The sequence below is a fragment of the Pelophylax lessonae genome (genome assembly GCF_965119305.1).
Source record: "Pelophylax lessonae genome assembly, chromosome: 9".
NCBI lineage: Eukaryota > Metazoa > Chordata > Amphibia > Anura > Ranidae > Pelophylax > Pelophylax lessonae.
In genome coordinates this window covers 81,502,046-81,524,338 of record NC_138776.1, presented here as the reverse complement: position 1 = coordinate 81,524,338, position 22,293 = coordinate 81,502,046, and the positions used below count along the sequence as shown (strand labels likewise).

Sequence of the window (22,293 nt, the reverse complement as noted above, 5' to 3'; positions counted from 1 at the left end):
CGGGTCGGAAAGTCAGCTACCACCCCCTTAACAACTAATATCCATCCACCCAAATCCAGACCCTTATCCGACCATGCAGCTGGGCAGGCCGGGAAAGAGGAGGGGGGGAGAGTGAGCACCCCCCCTCCTGAACCATACCAGGCCACATGCCCTAAACAAGAGGTGGTGTTTTTGGGAAGGGGGGCTCCCCCACAAAGCACCTTGTCCCCATGTTGATGGAGAACCCTAGTGGTTGTGGGGGTGTCTTATCAGAAACTGCAAACCCCTTTAAAAAAAAAAAACAGATACACAGTACCCCTACTTATTCACCAAAAAAGTCAAGTTAATAAAAACACAACAACAGTCCTTTATTTAAAAAAAAATCACATAAAAACGCCGACCCGACCGAAAAAATACACCGTCTGCCGAACACAACTGTTCCCATTCAGAGACACAGCCAAATGACAGTTAAATATAGGGGCAGGGTTTATACAGTGACATAACCTGGGTGACCATGTCTACCTTTCATTGGGTGAGCGTCATTAAGGGACCGTACGCCATTTAAAAAAAAACATTTGGCATGGGATTTCCCTTGAAACCCATACCAGAACCAAAGGGGCTGGTATGGATGGGGGGACCCCAGTGCTGTTTTTTTTCTGAAGTTTTCATTGCCACCAATGTTTTTTACATTGACATTGAAACCCACTGACAGCTGAGGAGTCATTGGTTGTTAAGGACGTGGTGGCTAGCTTCCTGGTCGCTCCTTAATAACCAACTATTCTTCACACAGATTTTGGATCGGTCGATCATTTTTTGATTGATTCAAATTGTTCCAAAAATGTGGAATTTGTTAGAAAATTAATAAACAAAACGAAGGAAATTATAAAGTGAATCAACTAAACAAAATTAGTAATATAATTAATCTATCCGAAACTAAACTAAACAAATTATTCCTTTCTGCACATGTCTAGAGTTATGCTGCAGTTTCTAATGCACACTGTGAGTAAGCAATTTCAGTACAGGAGAGTAGCCTGTACAACTAAGCAAGACTAAAGATTAGGCTGGAATTCAGCTTTATTGAATGATATGATTTATTTTGCATGTTAGATATAACAAAGTTATTTGCTTTAGTTTTGGGGAATTGGTTAGTTTGGATAGCTAGTAGCACTGTATTTATTATTTATTTGTATATCTCAGATCAGCAAAACTCACCATATTGAGCCACAGTAAAGGTTTGCTGGCATTTATTAGGTACAGTAAATTTGTAGTCTCCAAGAATTATTTCTTTCGACAAATGGTAATTCAAATCAGCAAACCCGTGATCAGTGGTAACATTCAACCACTGTCCAATGTTGTGTCCCTTTGGATCCTGTGAAAAAGAAAAATACTTAAACTGACAAAATGGCTTAAAAGGAATGAACAGTCACTTCAGTGTCTTTAGTTAACCACATTTAGGAAATTTGCTTAATATTAATAATCTTATCAATATATGTTAAAGTATTAGAAGCTCTGTTGCTATGTTTATGGTATTAAATACAGTATATATGGGTGCAGCTATATTTTCTCATACAACCTGCAGGCGTTAGGTGTTTGGTGTGCAGTGCTTCAGAATGGTTGTGTTTTTATGCTTTTCCTAAAATGCAAGCAAGTTTATGGGTTAGCCTGCTCTTTGCAAGCAATGGACTCTCTTTTTATAGTTTTCTACTGTCCCAATTTGAAGCGGACAGTCTGTTTTAAACTACTGATCAGTTCTTAAATCTAAGAACAAAGCAAACATTTAATGGGTAGCTATTATATGAACATTTTAGCCTACTGCTGTAGGGCCTGATAATAGTCTGTGCATTTTTCTGCTTTTTGAATCAGCAGTTAGAAGAGAATCAGAGAGAAGCAATCTTGGAAAGTGGTTTGAAACATAGAATGGTGACAGCAGAAAAAAAGTCAAGGGGTCCACTGAATCTGCCTGTTTTTTTTTTAAACTTTTTTGTCTTTTCTTATTGCAAGCTTGCGTTAGACTCCATGGCAGTAGAGGCCAAGGCAGGCAAGTGTCAGACAAAAATACAGTGATTGCAAGGCAACTCATATACACATCAGATAATAGGTGTGGCAATAAAAAAAAAAAAAACACAAAAAGAAGTCCGTATATCAATGATCAAATCCAGGGGAAACAGTAGATGACACCAATGTTCCCACAGAGTGTCACGGTTCTCGCCTTGCCTTGCAGACTGCCAGGCGTGGCTGCCGCTAAGTACCTAGCGGGGGATTTGAATCTGCGTACCTTGATGTTCTGTCCTGTTATCCTGCCTCTGAGCCACACTTCAGCTCATATGGATCCAGTCTTGTTTATCTGACATTGCCTGCAGCACTAGGGGGCTGGACTTTACCTGTGTATGCTCCTGTCTCTCATTGTCCACCTGAAGTGAATTGCTCGTTTAAGCAAGGTATAAAACACTGCCTCTCCCTGAGAGCAAGATCAGTTCACTGAACATTGTTCCTGGTTGTTCCTGTTTGACAGACTTAGTGCCTGTGTTCCAGACTGACTCCGGCTTCTGTCCGTACCTTCGCTCTTGTGTTGATCCTGCGACCTTATCTTCCTCCTATCTTCTAAACCTTATCTGGACTCGTGTCATCCAGTGACTACAGTTATTCCTGGACTTCCCTTCCATTGTATTCCTGCCGGTCCTGCTTATTGGAGCACCTTTCCTGCCAAGCCCCCATGCACAGATTCAAAACCCAGGTGGGTTCCTTACCTGGTCACCTTGGACTGTGGATATCTACAAGGGTGAGCGTACATCTCTGCGTTACAAACTCCAACAAAGGTAAGCCCTGACAGAGAGATCCACACACAGATAGAGATGAGAATGGTGACTGCAAATTCAGAAGAGGAACTCGCACCCTATGTGATAAGGTAGTCCCATTACGGGATCCAGATGACCACTAAATTATAGGTGGTCAGAACTGACATTAAATCAATCAGATAGGCCAGGGCAATGCTGCATCCAGGAACCGATAACATCTGACAGGACAGGATGGCCACTCAATCATAAGGGGTCAGATAGCAATTTCATAGGAAACATCCAACTCGGTATTCATAAGAGTAAAGATAAAAATGCTCCCATAGTGCATTAAAAGATGTCACTTTATAAAATTTAAAAGGTGTGACACTCACATGTAATTCAATGAGAACAGGTATGGGATTTGTGCTGCGGTGTTACAGGGAAGGAACTCGTAAGCCTCAAATCAGAGCCAAGAGCTGAGAGGCGTGATGTCGTTGCCATCAGAAGACCGCGCCCTACATGTTTCGTCACACGTGACGTCGTCTGGGAGTTGGTCCTAATGGCACGACGTCACACCCACTTTCTTAAATAGGCCACAAGCGCCATATTGACTTCTGGCACACGCCCTTATCATAGATGGAAACAAACTGGAAGCAGGAACAATAATATAAGGTACACAAATCTGGTCCTCCAGTGGTCAATGCAATAATGGCAAGACAAAAAACTCCGTTAAGACCAATACCAACCACACATACTTAATTATGAATAAAGATAAAGGCCAGTATCCTTAAATGATAAAATGAATACAATTTAAATAAAATGACCCACATTAACAGTCCCTACGTGATCCCAGTAACAGGATCCCTTAACATATAAAGTAAATAAAGCACAATTAAAAATTTAATTGAAATCTTATAAATTTTTTTTATATATTATTATTTCATGATATATCTATCTATCATATATATATATATATATATATTGTGCCTGTTTTGTAAGTTGCGGTGTTCTTGCGGGTTTCAATTCAATTTTTAATTGTGTTTTATATACTTTATATTTTAAGGGATCCTGTTATTAAGATTGCTTAGGGACTATTGATTTGGGTCCTTTTATTTACATTTTATTCATTTTATATTTTTATTCTATGAATACCGAGTTGGATGTTTCCTTTGCTATCTGACCCCTTATGATTGAGTGGCCATCCTGTCCTGTCGGATGTTATCAGTTCCTGGATGCAGCATTGCCCTGGGCTATCTGATTGATTTACTGTCAGTTCTGACCACCTATAATTTAGTGGTCATCTGGATCTGGTAAGAGGACTACCTTATCACATAGGGTGTGAATTCCTCTTCTGAATTTCCATTCACTATTCTCATCTCTATCTGTGTGTGGCTCTCTCTGGGAACATTGGTGTCATTTACTGTTTTCCCCTTGGATTTGACCATTCATATACAGACTTCTTTTTTTGATTTTTTTATTGCCACATCCATTATCTTTTTTGTGATTTGTGCTGCACTATTCTGTTCTGATATTTGTTTTAGAATTGTGTATGTCATTCCAAGTGCTGGCAGCTTTCCTCATAGCGCAGTGTTAATTTTGTTAACTCACAAAAGTTAAGAGAGAAACAAAGCAATGCACTAAGCAACTAAACACTCCCCCCTAGTGGTTATTTAATAAAACTTAAACTTAAAATATGCTCAATGGCATACTTTCCCTTTAAAACATGACCAAAACTTCACTTCAGTAGTCCACCCACCATATTAGTGTTTTTTTTTTTTACTGAAAACAAACTGATGGAGTGAAGTGGATAAGACAAATTAACGTGTTACCACAACGCAAATATGTGGGCCCGGGCCTTAGGATCCCAGACCTAATCCTTTGTAGATATATTTCAAACTGGCATTTGTAAAACAATAAAATGGATTGGACAAGAAAAGTCCTTTAGGCCAGGTTCCCTATTTACAATGCATCATTACATGCATGGCAACATGCATTGCAATAAGGCAACACACCACAATAGACCTAAAAAGGCACCTGTACCTTTTTTTGTTCAATGCAACACAACACGCAGATGGTTCCCAATGAAGGATTCATATTCTCCCCCCCCCCCCCTTATTTAGCAGGCCCACCAACATAAATTATTACCATTATGTAAGGTACAGAATATTCCACTCCTAGGATTATCTCTAGCTTCCTGATTTAAATCACAGAACAGTGAAACAGACTCTTTATAGGGGTTCACTGAAAGACACTTGGCAGCAGGGTATTTTGACCCTTATAAACAGGGTCATGGTAGAGGGTCTGAATTACTTATGTCTTTATAGAGTGGAATCAAAGTCCACAATACTCTCTTCCCTTCCAGTGATGCAACATCTGCAAGCTCTCTCTCTGACATGTTTTCTTGGTCTTCTTTCAGGTTTGGCCATTTTGACAGGCCATTCCAGGATTATGTAAATACCACATATGTGCATGAGAACTGATTAGGTATAACACTGATCCATGCCCAGAATTAAAGGTAAAATGGTTTTATTGGAAAAAGACTCTGGGGTTTATTTACTAAAGGGAAAAAAAAAAGAAAACCCCCAACCACATTGAGGCTCGGTTCACACATCTGCGATGACAGACATCGCATGTGATTCGGAGAGCACTGCTCTGAAAATCACATGCGATGTCTGTGAGATGCAAATTCAGCCATACAGATAGTATGGCTAAATTTGCATCTGATTCAGACTGAACACGCACAGGACCCTTTTTTTGGGTCCGCAGCAGAATCGGATCGCTTGGTGGTTCACACCAATGCGATCTGATTCATGTCCGAATGTCAGATCGCACTGCGATATGTGAACTGATCTGGGGGTGTCATTAACTTTGAATTGACACCCCCAGCGATTCGCATATGGCAGTGTGAACTGCCTGTGCTGGGAATGCGATGCGGGAACCCGCAGTAGATTCGCAGGGTTCCCGCATCGCATAAGTGTGAACCGGGACTTAAGGAAAAACAAGAAATAGTTATTTTGCTTGCACATAATTGGATGATGGAAATCAACAGCGCTTCACCTTGTTCACTAAGCTAAGGAAACCTTTCTATGCAGAATAAACGATTTATTTAGCTTTAAAAAAAAAAAACTAAAAATCATCCCCGTAGTACGTCTCTTCTGCAACGAAAAGCCATCCTGACCACTTTTTTTTTTTTTTTAAAGCAAGGTTTTACTTTAATTCTGGGCAGCTGGTGCATGCTTCCCAATCCCCCCTTAAAGTGATTCATTTCTACAACACTGCCATTGGATAATGTATAAGGATTTTAGATATGCCTTACAATGTCTGATTAGATGCCCCACACAGAACTACTTGTCAGACTCTGCATCATGTGACTTATGGCCACATGATGACATGCTGTTACATGACATTGGCTGAATGCAGATCTGCATACAGGACTTTTTCAGGTACCTCAACACAGTGTTAAAGAACATCCTATTAAAAAAGATTTGTTTTCTCATCTCCATGTATTTTGCTCTGTTCACAAATTGCAGCAAAATGCATAGTTCCTTGATGTTCCCACTCTTGGAATACCAAAAATGCTTGTTCTGATTTAACCTAATATTCTCTGTCTGAGGAGGATTTTAGGCCCAGTGTGAGAGGTCATCACATGTGCTGAGCTTCAATCTTCTTGACTCCATGCTGATTACATGCTCCATCTCCTGAATGTTCATAAGGTTGGGGTTTAATAAAACAGAGTTCCACCCAAAAGTGGAAGCTCCGCTTATCTTAATCCTCCCCCCTCCGGTGCCACATTTGACACCTTTCGGGGGGAGGGGGGAGTGAGTACCTGTTTTGGAAAGGTACCTATCCCCACTTCTGGGAAATCGCGCCATAGCGCAATCACTGGGAAGTTCGGCCCCCTCCTCCTTACCCCACTGCCGGGCCATTCAGAAAGTACAGCATGCTTTTCACCTGCACAGTAGTGATCTGGCTGTGAAGCTGCAAGGCTTCACTGCCAGTTTCTCTCACAGACAATGGAGGCGGCAAGGGTGACCCCTCTACTGATGCATCCTAGAATTCTATTAACTTTTCTCACTGCCTGGTCACACTGTTTGCTCATTTTGCAATCATCTGAAATAAGTACCCCCAAATCTTTTTCTTCCGTAAACATTGCCACATTGCTTATGCAGGGAAAAGTGCCCCTGCAAAGGAAGTTCCCTGGCCAACGTTTACTGACCGTCCCTACACTTCCTCATCATTCCCTGCTCCTTCAAAGTTGGCAAAGTTAGCTGTGTTGGTGAATTGGCGAGCAAAGATGTACCTCCCCCAGTCATGTGATAGTGCTCAGCCTAAAGATTGGTTGTTAGGACTGGACACTGTCACATGTTCCCCTATACCCAGATGTGCTGGGTATACTCAACATCTCAAAAGGTGCAAGCTTTGAGGGAGCCCAGGTAAAGTAAGCAAAAAGGTAATCAGGGGGAGCCCCTTCCAGAGTCAATGTAATTTTGCCCTAAAATGTAAGACTCATTCTTTGAAGGATTATTGCAGGCAGCCAATGTCGCATCTCAGTGGGCATCTCACATTTGAATCTTAGCGCCAAGTACCATCCTCAAACAAACTATAAAAAGCTTAAAACAAAAGCCTGTATAAATATAACAGATTCTTACATAAACTCACTTGTACCGGATTCGTTAAAGCATCATGACTAATTAGCATGTCATACAGTGTGATCTGCAGAGACTTAGATGATGTGGATGATGTACTGTCACATGTACAGTATAATGCAAATAACATATTAACACCTTTTCTGTATTTTACTATAGTTTATTAGAGAATAGGGCTGGACCCGTTTGACTACACTAACAAGAAAAATATTAGCTGCAAGATACAAATAATTCCGTAACAAATTTTTAAAAGTACTTACCAGCAGCAGGATTTTTTCATACTAAAATGCAAAAGTGAAAAAAAAAAATTAAACATATTATAAACTATGAAAAAAAAAAAGAAAAAAAAGGAAAAAAAAGGCATTCGCTACATCTCTCCATATAACCACCTAATCTAGTGGGGTGTGCTACCTACACAATAAAAAACCCTTCCTCCCCAGAACACAATTAAAAAATGACAATTTTCAAAAGATCTCCTGCGATATAAAATGACATGGAAATACTGATACTCATTCAGATAGAAGGTTAAAGTCAATAGACTCCATTTATAAAGTGCTATCTTACCACATCTGAGTATGCGGTAAGATACCGCACGGTGTTTTTCAAAAAGTTTTTTTGTATTCACTAAAAAACACTACTAAAATACAGCATGAGTTATTTTATAAAGTCATGTGGTATTTTAGTAGTGAAAGCCTGTGGTAATGTACTTCTGGAAGTTGCTGGCATTCTTACCACAGGCTGTCACCAGCTGGTTGTTAAGGAGCGCCATGTCCTTAACAACCGATAAGTCATCAGCTGTCAACGGGCTTCCCCACTGACAGCTGAAAGTAAAAAAAATGCAGAAAAATACCTTTGGGTCTGGTATGGATTTTGAGGTAAACTCCCATGCCCAACTTTTTTAAAAAATGGCATGGGTCCCTCCAAAATCCATATCAGACTTTATCTAAGCATGCAGCCTGACAGGTCAGGAAAGGGAGGGGACAAGTGAGCGCTCCCCCACTCCTGAACCATACCAGGCCCCATGCCCTCAACATAGGGAGGTTTTGGGTCAGGGGGGATCCGCCCCCCCCAAAACACCTATTCCACATGTTGATGGGGACAAGGGCCTCTTCCCCACAACCCTGGCCAGTGGTTGTGGGGGGTCTGTGGGTGGGGGCTTATCGGAATCTGGAATCCCCATTTAACAAGGAGGCCCCCAGATCCTGCCCCCCCCCCATGTGAATGAGTAGGGATACACAATACCCCTACTTGTTCACCAGAAAGTAAATAAAAACACGAAACAAGTTTTTGAGAAGTCCTTTATTTAAAAAACAAAATGTCTACCGGTGTAGATTCATTATTAACTATGACGCCTGCCACTGCTGACACAAAAAAAAAAAACTCAGCTCACGCTGTCTGCCAGCTTCACCTTCTGACGGTTCTTAAATACCCAAGTTGCGGGGCCAATCGGTGACGCCATTGACCCCGCCCTTTAGTTATTTAAGAACTGCCAGACGGGATCCTTTGGCGCAAGCAGGGCTCCCCCTTGTAGAGCCCTGAGCACATAGCTAGGCCTCAGGCTTCAGGCCTACTCAGCAGTAGCTATTCCTCACACACCCACCCAGACAGGAGTCTGGGTGAAAAGGACCCAGATCACCTGACTTCTTCCAAATAAATACCTTCTCCCACCATGCTCAGCGACCAGTATGATTGTCTGGGAAAAGTATACATATCCTTAACCTGGACTCACTGTAATTCATCACACTAATGCCAAAGGTAACAGTGCTACCTATTTGCAAAAGGGAGAAACCACAGCTAAACCAGGCTTTGGAGGAAAATCCAATGATCACAAAGACTACAAATTAGCCAGGCTAGCCACCACCTAGCACAGCTAAATTTATTAGCAGCCCTGTTTAGGACAAGGGTGCAACATTACCTCCCAGGCCAAGTACTACCTAACAATATACTGTTTCCTTTTAAAGTAGAACACATTTATCCAGTGCCCAAGGAAGTCTCTGATTATGGATTGCTTTTTATAGTCTTGGTCCTCACATTTACACAGTTGGCAGTATCCCGGTGTGAGCATGCTACCTATATTTCATTTAAATCTGGCCACATATCTTATTGGTTTATTTACAACCCCTACCAGATTTACCAACAAGTATATAGAGCAACTGCCTACCTGATTGCCAGCCCTTTTTTGCTTTCTTTAAATTGTATATTCATAATCCACAGAAATATAATGTCTATACAGCCTTTTATTAGTTTATACTCTGTAAAATATTAACTTACATTCTCATCTGAAATGTGGAAATCGTGGTCAAGTGACACCAGTCGCAATTTCACTGAAATAATGAAAAAGGTTTTAGTATTTATAATAAGTTAACACCTTGAATTTCTTGGGTTTTGTAAATGAATGTGTTCTCTAACAATACAAATCAACTGAAAATAATAGCAAGCTTTTGTCATCCCCTGCATGTATTTTGTTTCAAATCAGATCCAAAATGGAAACACTCGCACTCAGGCACAGTGAGTGATTGATGGGGTTAAAGTGAATGTACTGTTTTGGCATATGTTTGCTTAAGGGCTATAAATATATTATTTTTTTTTCATGTCGTGTGTGTGTATATATATATAGATATATATATATATATAAACAATTGCAGATGAAAATGATTTATGATTTACAATCAACAGACAAAGCTGTACACTCCTTTTCTATTTTACCTATCTATACTTAACTGCTCTATTAAAAGATGTGTGTAAAGGCTTTTTTTTTGTTCTGTAGTGAGTGGGCATGGGTTAAACCCTTTGTCAAGTTTTTATTGCTGTCCTCTTTGGATAGATTCAGCCTTCTATTTTTTCTGGGGACCATTGCTACTGAGACACCAAGGTTTTTTTCAGACAGAAGGCAGTGGCTACCACTCTCTAAAAAGTGACCTATGGTGGATCACTTTTCAGAAGGCAGTATAGCAGCATTTGATACCGCCTGAATATGTTGTTTTTTTTGTTTTTTTTTAAAGGGAATTTTGTATTAAAGACGGCACAACGACCACAAGCCAAAAGTTTGGATTGTGGTTACAGTGTATTCTGGGTAATACTTTAATGGATATGTTTGACAGGTGGGGCCAACATGTGTACAGCCCATGCAGCAGCAATACCTGCATTTAGCTGGGTGGTCACAAAAAAACTGTGGATAACTGCCCATAGTTAAGGGAAATCAAAAAAGATTGAGTTGTACCAAAAACAGAGGTGAAGCAAAGCCCTCTTAAAGGGACAAATTTTAATATGACAACTATCTAAGATAAATGTTTTATTCACAAATTTCTTCTTATTGCTTATTGCACCTCCAGGACAAGAATTCCATTCCATGCTTAAAAATAAAAAAAAAAAGTTTTGCATACATTTTAATGTGCTCTCTAAATTTGTGCGCAACAACTAAATGATTGAGGGAAGTCACTTCTCCCCTCTCCTCCTCCCTTCTTTGTCCAGAATAGTCTAAATGGAGCTTTAGTCAAAAGAATCTCAAGGCAAACAGCCTTTGATGGCCTCAATCATTAAGAAATGTTCTTTCACCACCAGTCTCATGAATGCACGCTGCATTAAATGCTTATTTGTAAAAAAAAAACAAAACATTTTTTTATACAAATGGTACAAAATATAAAAACAATAGTTTAAACACTAATAAACTTAATATAAAATTAACTTGATCCAAATCCTTCACAAGTTTCTTGCACAGCAGTGAAAAGAGCAAGGGCTGGCCACACAGAAAAAGTAGCTGTATTTATAGTAGGTCCTTTCAAAGTCAGGACTACATGGGACAGAAATCATTTGCATTAAATTGGAACTTTAGATCAGTCTTACCTATATCATTGGGCTTGTATGTAGATTTGTCTGTCTGTATGACACAGGAGTAATGTTTCTTGGCTATATGAACCTTCCTGGTCTCATCGAATTTCAGGTCCTCTCCTTGCCCAGAGACATGGAATGACCAGTCTTTGCTATCATGCTCAACTGAAGGAACCTATTCCGAAAAATTGAACAGTTTTTGTTGTTACTTTCAGCATGAGACTTTGTAATTTAGGTCTGTAGGCCACTGTTTATGGTTATTGAAAACATAAATCGTAGTTACATGCTGTATTCCTTATGTCAATAGAAAAAAGTCTAATGCCAATAATGACACTTGGCACACAACACTCTAAATCACAAGAAATGGTCCCCGGAATTTTTTTAAAAAAAGGACAGTAAAATTAGTTAAAAACATTTTGGACCATACAAAATGTAAATAAAGGAATAATATAAAGCAGGTGCTCTTTGGGTGGGGGTACTAAGGAGGACATCCATTAAATGCCTCTTATGCAGCCGGCTCACTGCATCTGGATTGTGAATTTGGGCCACAGCACCTTCTGGATACAGAAGAGCTGTGATAATCTCTTCCTGGAATTTTAGGAAGGATCCACTTCTTCCTGACACTTTTGTATAGCACATAATCGTTCAGCAGAGCCAATTGGAATAAGTATACAGACACTTTCTTGTACCAGCATCTGGCCTTATGGGCAATTAAGTAAGGTGCCATCATCTGGTCGTTGAAGTCCCTCCCATGTTAAGGTTGTATTCGTGAACAAAGAGGGGCTTCTCAACAACACCAGTCGCTGTTGCAATTTTTACTGTCGTATCTGCGTGAATGGAGAACAGAACAAAAACATTCCATGTGTCCCTCCACTTCACTGCAAGCAATTTATTACACTTCAAGCAAGCTCTCTCCCTCTGTCTAAGTTGGGAATTTACAAGCCGTTGGGGGACGACCCGGCAATTAGGTTGCACGGTGCCACATGCTCCAATTCCAGAATCAAAAAGGTGACTAAAAAGTGTAATAATTGTCCACATAAAAACGGTACCCCTTTCTGGAAAAAGGTGACACCAAGTCCCAAACAATCTTGCCACTGCTCCCCATTTAGTCTGGGCAGTTTGAGGGCTCCACATTGCTATCTTTTTGAAAGCAAGGCAGCAAGAAAACTGAATCAGGAACTCATCAACGCAGACAGCTTTTTGGGGCATATACAAGGCTGCAAACTTTTGATTGAAGTGATTTATGAGAGGCCAAATTTTGTGGAGCCAGTCATATCCAGGGTCACCCCGAGAACAACAGAGTTCATTGTCACTGAAGTGCATGAACCGCATGATTTGCTCGTATCAAGTCCTGGCCATTGCAGCAGAGAATATGGGCATATGATGAATTCGGTCAGTGGACCAAAATAACCGCAACTTACTCTTTTTAGTAATGCCCATAAGGAGGGATTGGCCCAGAAAGGTTTTAAATTCAGAAACAGTAATACGTTTCCATCCAAGTTCCCTGGCAAGGGTCACATTTGGATTTGCGGCGATTAATTGATTGGCATATAATTTGCTTTGGTCCACAATAGATCTCTACATGAAAAACAGCTCATAAAAACCAAGGGGAGTAAAATCATCTGTTTCCACCTGAATTCCAGATTGGCCAATGAATGGGGGGAAGTATGGGCACTTCAGAAGTGGTGGGCTCCCAATCAGGAATTGCCAACACATCAGGAAGGACACTATGGGCTCTATGGGCCTGTCTTCGAATTCTTGGTGGCTGCGGGACACTACTTGTGCTAGCCACCGCATAAGCTTGAACTGCACTTAGCGGACTCGCCACGTCACCAAGTGTTACTGCAGTGCTGGTTTGACTATGACCAGGATGTACTAGGCTGCTGGTGCTTGCCAGTTCGCCAGAAGGTTGAGCGGCACTAGTACGGACCCTCTGCTGCATACGAGAACCCTGCGATTGTTGCACCTCAGTGACAGAAGAATGGGGTCTGGTACGCCTGACCTTAACAGGGACCACTATTCCCTCATCAGAGTTATCTGTCAGGGTGCCGCTGCTGTATTCCAGGTCAAATACTGAGCCTGATTCTGACAGTGAGGCTTCCTCATCGCTCTCATCTGTCATGCTCAGCATCGTGTAGGTCTCTTCACTAGTGTACCTCTGTTTGGACATTTTGGCCAATAAATTTGTAGGTACCTAGTGCGACTCACAGGTAAAAAAAACACCTGGTTGTCAAGGACTGTTTGAACTTCTACCAAAAAATGTAACTGCTAGTGCTAGCAGAGATCAGGCCTGACTCTGCCAACACTGCGGCTTTGTGTGCTGTGTATTGGAAGTGACAGTAATCTGCTGATACTGCCCTTCTTGGGGGCTGGGCAGAGGGGCTAAACACAGGTGCTGGCAGGTGTTGGTGATGATCCTGGTAACGCTGTGTTTTGGGAACACTATACTTAACTATTGGGGACGCTAGTATAGTTCTGATCTGCTTAAAGATATTGATCCGTTCAGACACTATACTAGTAATGGAGTTGTTTAGTGTGTGTGTGTCACTGGCAATCAAAGGGTTAAAATGTATTACTAAATACGCAGCGGGCAATCTGACATGGCCCTGGATTGACGCTTACTAGCGTTAACGCTAACTGATGTCACCTGTGACACTAATACAGTGATCAGAAAAAAAGATCTGTACACTATATTAGTGATGCTGTGACAGGACAATGAAGGGGTTAACTGAGGTTGATCATGGGGTTAAATCTTTATTAGGGGATGTATGGTGGGTACCCTAAACCTATCTGGGACTGCCTCTAACTACCACTAACTATCTCTCACACTAACTGAAGTGACACTAATACAGTGATCAGGAAATGATCTGTATACTGTATATAGTGACACTGTGATAGGGAATGAAAGGGTTAACTGGGGGATTATCAGGGGGTTAAATGTGTGCCTATGCGTACTGGTGCCAGTGTAGTGCTTGTGTACTCACTGTCTAATGCTCACTTCTCTCGGGCTGGAACCGAAAAGGGCTCCAGGAGAGAAGATTGCATAATTTCCTGTGCCTGTGTTTACATACATTTACAAAGGCTCGGGAGACTCTGCAATTGGGCAGAACTGATCACCAGGTTGATGATGATGATGATTTTTGGCCTGGACCTGATGACTGATCAGTTCTAAAGCGAATGAGCACATCGCGGGGATGGCTAGCCCCCCTAGCCCCGCGCATGACCAACGTACAGTTACGTCAGTTTGCGCAGCTGAGCCACCTTGCCGCAGTAAATCTGCAGTGGGTGGTCGGAAACTGGATAAGGGCAAAATAATTTTGTGCCTGCCTTCCTGCTACATTTCTGTCTTTGTTTTGATATTCCTATATCACTCATGATACATGTATTAAGTTTTTTTTAAACTCAGCAACAAAAGTATAATATATTACAGCTTACTAGTACTTAGATGTGGTGGCTACATTATGTTTCCCTTTTCAGGATGTTTTGACTGCCCTAGGGTGACAACACTCACTCACTATACTGTATTTATAAACTGCAGTTTTATCACCCTAGGAACGAAAGGGTGTTAGTACAGAACAACTCCCCCTTTTCTCATCTTTTTAGTATAGCGGAGGTGTTCTATAATTCACAGAAGTGAACTGGGCAGGGTTTATAACACTTATTGGGATAACACTGCAGAGGGCACATGACATTAGACAGCCTTAGATTTCTTGCCGAGTTGACAGTGTTTTTTTGTTCACTTGTCAACCAGATATAACAAAATTTGTTCAATTGTATATCATACAGACAAAAGAGGTAAATAATAGAAGTTCGTTGTTAGGGTTTACATACATTTTAACACCAATTTTTTATTATTTCTTTAATGAATACCTCCAACACAAGCAAATCTATAAAGTATGGAAGTCTTTTCTCATTATTTTTCGTTTTTCAGATTTAAACTATCTGGGGTCAGTCAGTGGGTCCTAGTCAGAAAACCGTATGGGGGCCCAAGATGGAATATACAGCAAGCTAAGGCATATATACCCCCAACTTATAGAATCTTGGACTAGGGTTACCCTCTCCAATGGGAACTAGGAGCCCAAATAGCATATTATAGAGTTAGACTTCAATAAAGTGCTGCTGACAAATGAGAGCATGTGGGCTAACCTCCCCCCAGTTGGATGGAGCAAGAGGGTGCCTTGTGTTGACTAGGAGGATCTGTATTCCACCATCCTTATTATACTAAAGGCCCTTACACACGCTAAGAAAATCGGAAGTAAAATTTAGTCCGAACGATCTGCTGATTTTCAGATTATTAGTATGGTGTTTTCGACAGCCAGTTACGAATTTTCAGACAACAAAAACTGAATGTGCAGCCTATAAAAAATGTTATCGTATGGGAACACAATGTCCGATTTTCATTTAATTAGTACAGTTTTCATCCGAAAAAAAGAGATACAGGAAACGAAAGAACGCATACAAAACAATTCAACACATGACATCACTTCTAAATGTTGAATTCTGTTGTATGAGAATTTTCGTATAAAAGTAACTTCTTCCCTTTTGATATGAGACTAGCATGCAACAAAAAATAGATGAAAATTCGTCTGCTAATCTGATTGTGTGTATGAGGCTTAAGACTGAGCGAGACATTCCGGGTACCACTGGGGAGTGATGATGATGCATGCATCTAGTGTGATGTGTTTTTATCAGTTGTATATCATGTGATCCATTGGGTTTCCCTTGAAGAAAAGGGAAATCTTAAAGTTTCAGAATATGAGACTTGTTACCCAAGTTGTACTGTGATCACTAGATGTTTTAAAAGTTTTGTATAATTTGAATGTTTTTTGTATTGTGACAAATTAGTATGTGTACTTTACCTATAATCTAGTAGTTGAAATGCCTGCAAAGTCCCAATACAAAATCACTGTTGTGTTGTTTATTCAGTTGGGCAATAAACTATTGTGATTGAAAAAAATTTAAAGGTACACAGGTGCTTTAGAGTTTGTTAGGTAATGCCCATTCCTCTTTTAGTATTAGATTTCTACTTACCAGGAAAGAGTAGCAGTGGCTAAACTCAGCTGTTTTTATATCTTCCTCTGCTATTTCATGGATGTGATCATCTTTTCGAAGCTCTAGTTTTAAGTGAAGCCCATTTTCTAGACCTTGAATGGTGACACAAGCTTTCTCCTGAGATCCCTCCTCTAAAGTCTGAGGTACAATGATCACATAGTGGCTATAGGTAGACAGAAAGGTCAATCACATAGTTATTGCATATTTTACAGGAAAGCTGCTTTGTATTTTGTATTATTTTTTTTCTTTAAATGGTCAGTCTATCCAAGTCCTTCTTAGTCCCTCTGATTATAGAATCTACTATTACCACCAACTGTCTAGGCCTTCCGGCACTACCCTCACCGCCTCTACTAGGTGGACTGCTCTCAAGGGGTAGCAATGAAATCTAGGGCTGCCACCTATGAGTTTGCCACCTTCACATCTTCATCCAACTTCTTTTCTGTGAGCCTCTATCACTCCCTCTGACTACATTAATCCATCTTACTTGCTACTTACAGGTTAGGAGACTCCATTTTCAATCTCCTGTTTTCAGCTCATCACTTCCACGCCAAATTTCCCACTTTGTCAAAGTTGCAGCCAGCAAAGTTTGGCACTGTACAGTATTAGAATGCCTTGCACTGTGTTTAAATTAGTAACAGAGTGCATTTGTGTGAACTTGGGTAATTGAAAACAATAGAAGGCCTGTAATGAGCAACACAGCCCAACACTTGTGGTGTGACTGGGCACTAAAATGTAAAATTAGTTCCAGCTGCAATATGCAATAGACGCGCAAGGAATGTGGAGAGGCTATTTTTTCTTTTCTTTTTTTTTTTACAGCAAAAGCTATTGGACCAACATAATTGCCCAGTTACAGTGATAACCACTAGGAAACATAATAACTACGCTGGTTATTTTTAGTTTTCAGTATCCACCGCAATCCTTTGCAGTGTTGCGTGCAAACAGATGGGTGCACATGAGAACTGCTTACTACTGAGGTGCTGAATTTATTGTATTTATTTAAAATTTTCCTCTTTCCATGAAAGTTTGGGAAATAAGGTCCAAAATGTGAAATTCAAACACAGAAGACATATTTAAGATTTCTCTCAAGGATACATATATTGTCTTTCCCATTCTAACTAATTGCTTTAGAAAAAAAAGAGAAAAAAAAATTAATGCCCAATTCTACTTTTCAGAAGCCTTCATCACTTGACTTCACTGGCTCAACCCTGCTCTGCTTTTGTTTACCTCCTGGAAGGGTACTTATTTGGTTGTCCATGTCACTGCCTGCTTGATGTGGACATTTCCTACTGGATGCCCAGTGATAGGGTTCTCTCAGGAGAAAGAAGAGGACTGATGTTATCACAGGGGGGCAGCAGGGGATTGGCGAGCTCCGGGACCATTGCAGCTTTTGATTAGTGATCCCTCTCACCGGAACTGGCAATGGTGAGACATCTGGATGGGGCATTTAAAAAAACACTCTCACTTTGTCCATTTATGGCAAAAGCGATTGCCCTCCCTCCCCAAAAAGAAATGTTCAGTCATCTTCATTACCTTACCACCTACCTGCTCCATCAGAGACATTTTTTGTTGTTTCAAAGGAGCTGCACTTTTGAATAGTGGGACACATGACCTCTTCATATGACAGTGTTCAGTCTTAACAGACAGTTGCCAGACATTGTCACACGGATACAGTGATGGCAACCACACAGGTAAGTTCTAATACTGGAGCTTACTCAGGGCAAGCTTCTAAAACAGGGAGGCAGTGAGGGAGGATTGATATGCTAGTATACCTTGCTAAGCTATATTGTCCGAAATATTTGGACGCTTGCCTTTACATGCACATGAACTTTAATGTCATCCCAGTCTTAGTCCATAGGGTACAATATTGAGTTGGCCCACCCTTTGCAGCTATAACAGCTTCAGCTTTTCCGGGAAGGCTGTCCACAAGTTTTCTATAGGAATTTTTGACCATTCTTCCAGAAGCGCATTTGTGAGGTCAGGCACTGATGTGGACGAGCAGGCCTGGCTTGCAGTTTCCACTCGAATTCATCCAAAAGGTGTTTTATCGGGTTGAGGTCAGGACTCTGTGCAGACCACTCAAATTCCTCCACCCCAAACTCGCTTATCCATGTCTTTATGGACCTTGCTTTCTGCACTGGTGCACAGTCATGTTGGAACAGGAAGGGGTCATCCCCAAACTGTTCCCACAAAGTTGGCAGCATGAAAATGTCCAAAATGTCTTGGTATGCCGATGCCTTAAGAGTTTCAGTCACTGGATCTAAAGGGCCAAGCCTAACCCCTGAAAAACAACCCCACACCATAATCCCCCCTCCACCAAATGATTTGGACCAGTGCTCAAAGCAAGAGCCATAAAGACATGGATGAGCGAGTTTGGGGTGGAGGAACTTGGCTGGCCTGCAATGAGTCCTGACCTCAACCTGATAGAACACGTTTGTATTTGAGCAGGGACTGCAAGCCAGGCCTTCTCGTCCACATCAGTGCCTGACCTCACAAATGCGCTTCTGGAATAATGGTCAAACATTCCCATAGACACACTCCTAAACCTAGTGAACAGCCTTACCAGAAGAGTTGAAGCTGCTATAGCTGGAAAGGGTGGGACAACTCAATATTGAACCCTACGGACTAAGACTGGATAGACAATATAATGTATATCAGAAGCAACAATCACTCTGTCTTGAATGGAGGTGGCAGTCCAACCTCATTCAGCCAAACATTTAAATATACATATGCAGGGCCAAGCTTGAAATTTCTACAGTTATATTGTTGTAGTAAATGTGTAGCCCCAGCCAGCATCTACTTTAAGCGAACCGGCAGAGTACTGCACCCTGACCAGCAGGATATTACTCCCTCCCTGCTTGACAGTGCAGGGAGAGGAAGAGGACTTGGATTGGCTGCTGCTGAAGCAACCAAAGAGGAGGCCTGCCCCTGGCAATGTGGTTAGGAGGATTCCTATTGTCACTCCTCTAAGGGCTGCTGGAGGAGTTTTGGCCAGGGCCCACATAACAAGTACAGTACCCATGTGTGTTGAGTGTGCTAGGAGCCTGGGGAAGCCAGAGTGGGCTGAGCTGCCAACGAACCTGCACATAAGGGACTGTTGAACTGTTGTGTGTCAGCTTCTTGCTGAAAGCTGCTGACTGTAGTGACCAGAAGGAGGAGAGCCATCTTGTGCTGCGAGATATGAATAGTGCTACTGTCTAATGCCAACCAAAGATTGTGCTACTGGTTCAGAAATTTGTTCCAGATGTGCTGTTCCATAGTTGCCACCATTTAGGTGGCCATCTTAAGATCTTTACAAGAGTAAGAGGTTGAACAACTAGAAGTCCCTAATTGTTCTTGTTGCTATCTCTTACTATCTGCTTACAGAGTCTGATCTGCCAAAGGGAACTAATACCTTTATTTTTTACCCCAGGATTACAAAAACTCCTTGTTGTGGGTTGAACACTCTGATGTGAAACCCAAAGGCTCCAACCCTGGTAGATTTGTAACTACACTGGCCATCTGTTTAGTTAGAGCCTTAAATAATTTTAGCCATTGATCTATGATTGATTCTCACACTGTGCTATATGGCCTTGTAGCTCTATGGGCCATTGCAGTATTTCATTGTATTACCAAAGGACTTTCCTTTTAAAGCAGTAGTATATCGCTGCAATAAAAAAAAAAAAAAAAAACCCTTTCCTGCAAAACAATAGCATAATGTGCTAGTATTCATCACATATTAGCACATTATAAAATACTTCCCCTAAAATGAAGCCCTCCAGCGGCGTGCTGTCACCACTGAGAGGGCTTCCATCTTCCCCTGGTCTTCCTTCCGGGTTCGTGGACTTCGGCTGTGTAAGTGGCCAGAGCCACCATGTCGTCACATGCATGCGGGAGCCCTTCAAAACACATGTGCTGATGACATCACTGGCTGCATCCAGGGTGAACATCTACTAAATGGTGCATGTCTAGGAGATATTCATTATACCTACAAGTAAGGCTTATTATAGGCTTACCTGTAGGTAAAAATCACAAAGCAGGCTTTACTACCACTTTAATAGAGCATATAAATATATGTATGTATATTATATATTAGCTTTTATATATATATATATATATATATATATATATATATATATATATATATAAAAATATACACATATACGTACACAATATAGCAGTGTTTTAGTAATGTCAGTGTTTTTTGTTAAAGCTCAGTCCATCTTTCTCAAGACCCTCTTGGGAAAAATGGACGGAGCTTCATCGAAATGTTGACAATAAAAACAGTGCTATTTTTTATCTTCTTCCTCTGCAAGACTCGTAAGTGCCTGTAGATCAGTTTTGAATTCATATGGATTTCCTTGTGGGTGAGCATCTGGGCATTTACTGCAGGTACAGAGTGTCGTGGCTACCCTTGGAACTATATATATATATATATATATATATATACACACGTACATACATACATATACACACACGCACACAATACATACATAGTTAAAAAAGACAGATAGGGCTTATTTAGCAGCGAATGCCCTATTTACATTTACTACAGGGTAATCATTGTAACTGAGAATACATAAAGCAGGAAGATTCACCTACACTTATGGATCGGTGCATGTCAAATTATCTGCTTTAAAAATATATCCCTAAAGTTTTGCTTGAAAGTAAAAAGCATTAAATTGCCATAGTAATTGTCTTACGGATCTGTTGCTGATACAAGTGCTGAGCTGCAGATGACCAGGCAGATGGACACTAGGAGAAGCTGCATGTTGGGACACGTCACCTTCAATGAGCCTGAGAAATCTACAGATTCTTATAGCAATGGTAGACATAGAATGAGCCAATACCTCCCACTATTACCCTCCCCATCTAGGGGCAAACAAGTCCAATTGCAAATATTGGCTGAATAAAACAATTTCAACACTGACATATGACCTCTTATCTTTGGACTTTTAAACTGTTTGTAAGATTAATTGGAAATAAGCCAGTGTACACACCTGTACTTTTGATGGAAATCTACAAAAATAGATTTGTCCATGTTAGGCAATCCAGAAAGAATTGCATATACAAAGCTATACATTGTATCATGTATTCACAAAAACAGATGAGGATATATTTTCTCTGTGCTGTATATAGTCAGAGTTTTGTCTCACGTGATGCATTAGAGTACCAGAATGAGATGAATTGTTTACATGTTTGTGTGCCCTCAGGTACTTCCAATGCAGGAAATCCATCACTTCTGTGTGTAGCCAAGTGAAATCATTACCAGCATAATTAAGGCTGACGTACTGTTCCTTTAAAGTTCGCTGTTTGTTCTGAGGTTCTCCTGAAGAATGGCATATTGGATTATGGGATATGTGGTCTAGAAGAGGATGAAGACTGTGTGAGATGGCCAGATGGAACTATACTCCCAGGGAGCCGCGGGTCCCGCAGGGGATTGTGGGGAGTTCTATAAATAAGGGGCGTGGTCAGAGATTCGCTCTCTTGCCTCAGGGACCGCATGCGAGGTGGACAGAGCCAGAGACCTGCTGCAGGGAGCAGAGGGACTGAGACTGATGCCTAGTGCAGAGGCACTAGCGAGAGGTGGTGAATGTCACTGAGAAGTGATTGATCGAGAGTGACAACACCTGTGAGTGGTAGCGAGCATTGCGGAGGAGTGACCGGCCCAGTGCAGAGGACTGCTGGAGAGGAGTACTCAGGAGTCGGGTGAGAGATATCCCATTGTAGTGGGCACAGCAGCTCACACACAGAGAGAGGGCCTGTGACGCAGTGTAGTTACAGTGAGAACTAGGAGTTAGCGGAGCAGTTGCCATGGGACACTGCTGAGTCTGCCTAGTGCGTGGTGAACCAAGAGACCGCCTATCACATACCTGAAGGTGAGCCTGAAACAATGAGGAAGGCCTCTCTTACGCCTCTGACTCAGGGCCCCTGATAGTGCAGAGAGGAGGCGCCGAAGTGTAGAATAGCACGAGTGCCTGATATAAGCTGGAAGCAGGCCGGTGTCCACGAACAGGGATAGCCAGGTAGATCCAGTA

The 22,293-nt window shown here is 41.3% G+C and overlaps 2 protein-coding genes across 5 annotated transcripts in view; both read right to left on the bottom strand.

Moving 5' to 3' along the window:
* LOC309563584 (alpha-2-macroglobulin-like protein 1) overlaps positions 1–22,293 on the bottom strand; it is a 562,516-nt gene that overhangs the window by 120,031 nt on the left and 420,192 nt on the right. The window lies entirely within an intron of this gene.
* On the bottom strand, positions 1,178–21,117 carry LOC309563307 (alpha-2-macroglobulin-like protein 1; the record flags this gene model as incomplete). Its single annotated transcript, XM_082267709.1, has 6 exons — positions 20,959–21,117; positions 16,259–16,442; positions 11,243–11,402; positions 9,671–9,723; positions 7,660–7,680; positions 1,178–1,348 (listed from the first exon to the last, which is right to left on the bottom strand). Exons 1-6 carry the CDS (start codon positions 21,024–21,026, stop codon positions 1,178–1,180), a joined length of 657 nt encoding a protein of 218 aa, XP_082123835.1. The 5' UTR covers positions 21,027–21,117.